The following is a 3,811-nucleotide window of genomic DNA, read 5'->3' on the forward strand; positions in this document are numbered from 1 at the left end:
CCTTGCTGCACAAAAAATCCTGCAGCTGCTAGTGTTATGTTCTCCTTTAGTAGATATAACTCATTGTGCTCTTTACCAATCCTCATCACCCTGCCACTGTAAAGATCCTAAAATATACAAAAATCAGGAAAAAAAGTGATAGAACACCACAAATCTTTGGTGAGCTTAGACACTGACAGCAGATTGAATTTAAAATCTGGCACATACAATACATTCTACACTGTCTTATTTTCTAATATAGGTGTATTTCCTGTGTGAGTGATTTTTGATTTGTTTCTTGTAAGCACCTGCACTCCTTGTCTTCCTTGGCTATCAGTACTTTTAATGTCCTTTAGAACATCCTTACAGTAAGTAACATGATGAGTTGCTCCTAAATCTATCACCCAATAACACTTATCTGTACTAGACAGTAGAGAAATTATTCCTGTCATGTTTGCAGAATATTTGTCTGCATTAGATTTTGATAACAGATTGACCAATTGCTTGTACTGCTCCTCTGTACAGAATTTCCCTGGTGCTTGCATTGTTGGCAATGGCTTTTCTTCCTTTGCAGTAGTTGGTTTGCACTTGCATTATTGGCATATGTTTTCCCTCCATTTGTCTGATTCTTCCTTTTCTTTTAAAATCACGTGGATATCCAATTATCTTAAAACAGTTTTCCTTCTGATGCACACAATAATCACATATTAACCCAGACTTCTTAGGACTAAAATCTTGACATTTCCCTGGTAATATTGTGAGTGGATATATGTGGGTATCTGTGACATCTAAGGTTCTCTGACTCTCCTCTTGACTAACTATAGCATAAGCCTCATTAACAGTCACAACTTACCTTTTTGCCAACACATTACTGCGTATATTGCTATAACTTTCATTTAATTCCATAAGAAATGCAATAGCATTATGTTTCTCAGATAATCTACAGAAGGTCTAGATTCCCCACAATCACAAGAATAAATAGAGGTTAATACATCAAGTTCATCCCATAAATCATTCCTTTTCGTGTAATAGTTGGTGACAAAATCCATATCTTGCCTAAGAGTCGCAATTGCACTCCACAGATTATAAATTCTGGTGAGATTAGATCTATCAAATCTCTCCTGAAAAACGCTCCAAACTTTCTTTGCATTTGACGCGTACACAATACTCGGCATTAATTCACTTGATACGGTGCTTCCAATCCATGATAATACAATAGCATTGCATTTTTTCCATTGCTCTGCCAATTCTCCTTTGTAACTGTTTTTCACACAAGTATCGTCTACAAAACCAAGCTTACTCTTTCCTTGCAGTGCTAATTTCATCGCTCTACTCCAAAAAGCATAATTCTTTGGCCCTGTGAGCTTGAGCAGTATCAACACAAGTCCAGGAGCATCTCTAGTTTGTAAAAATAGCGGATGACTGTGGTCAAGCGAAGCAACATCATTTTCGGCCATGGATGCTCAAAACAAGCTTAGATCTGAACTAGCTTTGTTACTGATTTCTGGTGGTGCTTATATCTGAGCTGTAGATTCTAATCTGAGTTGTAGATCCTAAGAACGGTGCTCTGATACCATGATGAAATCCATCGTAGCTTCTACTGTAAATCACATGCAGAATGAGAGAAGATGAAGTTGAGAGAGAAAAGAAGAGGAAGAAGAAAATGATAATGTTCTATTGATTCATTACAGAGGGAGGGGGTCGTTTATATTGTTGGTTAGTGGTTGATAATTGTACCCACTAACCACTTAACCGACTCTAATTACACAATACACACTCATACACTTTTATAACTATATGAATACAGCTATGTATTCAATAGTTATGGTTTAACATTTATTTTGTTTTGTTTCTCAAGACAGGTCATGAATCTTACTCCCTCCGTTTTAATTTATCTGAACTCATTTGACTGGGCACGGATTTTAAGAAAAGAGAGAAGACTTTTGACCTTGTGGTCTAAAATGAGGCATATATGTTATGTGTGGCTGTAAATCTTTGTGTTAAGGTAAATTGTTTCTAAATAAGGAAAAATTGGTCATTCATTTTGGTACGAACTAAAAAGGAAATATATTCACGTAAATTGAAACGGATGGAGTATTATGAATTTTGAAGCGCATTTTCAAATGTTATAGTACTCTAAAACGGAAAGCTCTTCTATTTTAAGTTCTTATTTAACTTAACTGCATATGCATGTTTAATTGAAAATATTCATGGAAAAAAATATATCATGCATTTATTTTGATTTAGTACACAAATAAGTATTTCACGCCTGTGATAAAATTTTATATTGAGAACCCCATTTCCTCAACTATTCTGAAACCTGAAACAGAGCAATCTGCCAATCTCCTTAAGCACTACGTGTGATGTTACAGTCTATAGTGTAGGTAGGCATATTAGGTGTCCCTCGCTTCATGTTGTTCTATCGTGGTTTAAAGGCAATCACACATTGTCCATGTGCAATTTGGTCAACAATTAAACACTACCTTATATTTGGTGGCTATACTTGTAATACGTAGCTCCTTAGTATAAATAGTCCTTAAGGCTCTCATTTTTATACTTAGCTTATTTTGATATTGAGATTATGAACTTCTTGAGTGCGTGTTATGGATGAATTCCATTGTTGATTGAAAACCTTTAAGGTGGATTTTATAGGGATTCTTCCCCTTGAGGGTTATACTTTAGTTTAGGGTTGATTAAGATTAAAATTGAAGGATATTTGTGTTTGATTTCAAGTGTTATTCAATTTTCCTAGTTAGTTCTTTGCTAAATTCTATCTTTCTCATTTTCTATTTTTGTTCTTGTTATTTTTGCTTCTATATTCGCATCATAATATTTTTTATAAAAAGGGGGAAAAATGCCTAATTTTATGGCTAAAGGGGAACTTAATATCTGAGTTGGTTAACTGGGATTTTTACTTTGGTGAGAGAATTCGATTCCCCACGTTGTGATCTCATTGTTCATTTTTTTCCCTTTATTCCTATGCATATTTTTTTTAAAAGTTAAAAAGTCAACTAAGTAATCATAATTAATACTAGTACTAATTAGGTGTGGCAAAATGGTTAAAAGAAAATAGTTAACCATCTATATTATACACTAAAAAATGGGTTGGATAATAAATTTTTTAAAACGGGTCATATATGGATAAGAACCATATTATCAATTTAGAAAATGGATAACCAATGGATCTAACTTTTACATTTGTAAAGCCTCAAATTAGAAGTTCATCAAGTTTAGGAGACTAAGAATCCTCCCAAAAGTAACCATATTATCCGCCGGTTAATCCGTTTCTTATCCGTATTAAATATGGGTCGGGTAAGATAATTTTTCTGTTTTTTCATTACCATTTTCGATCCGAACCATATCTGACCCGACCCACCCGTTTGCCACTCCTAGTACTAATATATGGACCATAAGCCATAGAACCCTTAAACCATGTTTTAATATTAAATTTGTCATGATAGAAAATTATAGGGAAATTACTAGCTATGTTCATTTATAAGTAGCTCATAGCAAAAATTGGCCAATTGATAAAATATTATTAATATTAGCCAAATTAGCCAATTAGCTATTTGTAGTAAAAATTAAATTTTTGCTTTGTTTTAAGTGGGTGTTATTAGAATAGATTGGGCACAACTTAAGGAGCTTGAATCTCAGTTTTGGGATGATTTGGTGAAGTTTTGAGGTGGTTTGAATTGAAAATTCGAAGTAAAAGCTGAACATGAAAAAAAAAATGACATGTGTATCACTGTGTATGTGTATCACATATGTATTATATTTGTATCAATTATGTATCACATGTATATCCATGTATACCTGTGTATGAGATACATGC

General features: G+C 33.7%; 1 protein-coding gene across 1 annotated transcript; it reads right to left on the reverse strand.

Annotated features, from left to right (window-relative positions):
• Positions 1 to 875: 875 nt before the first annotated feature.
• Positions 876 to 1,436, reverse strand: LOC142177771 (uncharacterized). The gene has a single exon (XM_075247001.1). It carries the CDS (start codon positions 1,434 to 1,436, stop codon positions 876 to 878), a length of 561 nt encoding a protein of 186 aa, XP_075103102.1.
• Positions 1,437 to 3,811: the final 2,375 nt, after the last annotated feature.

This window comes from Nicotiana tabacum, chromosome 3 (assembly GCF_000715075.1).
Source record: "Nicotiana tabacum cultivar K326 chromosome 3, ASM71507v2, whole genome shotgun sequence".
NCBI lineage: Eukaryota > Viridiplantae > Streptophyta > Magnoliopsida > Solanales > Solanaceae > Nicotiana > Nicotiana tabacum.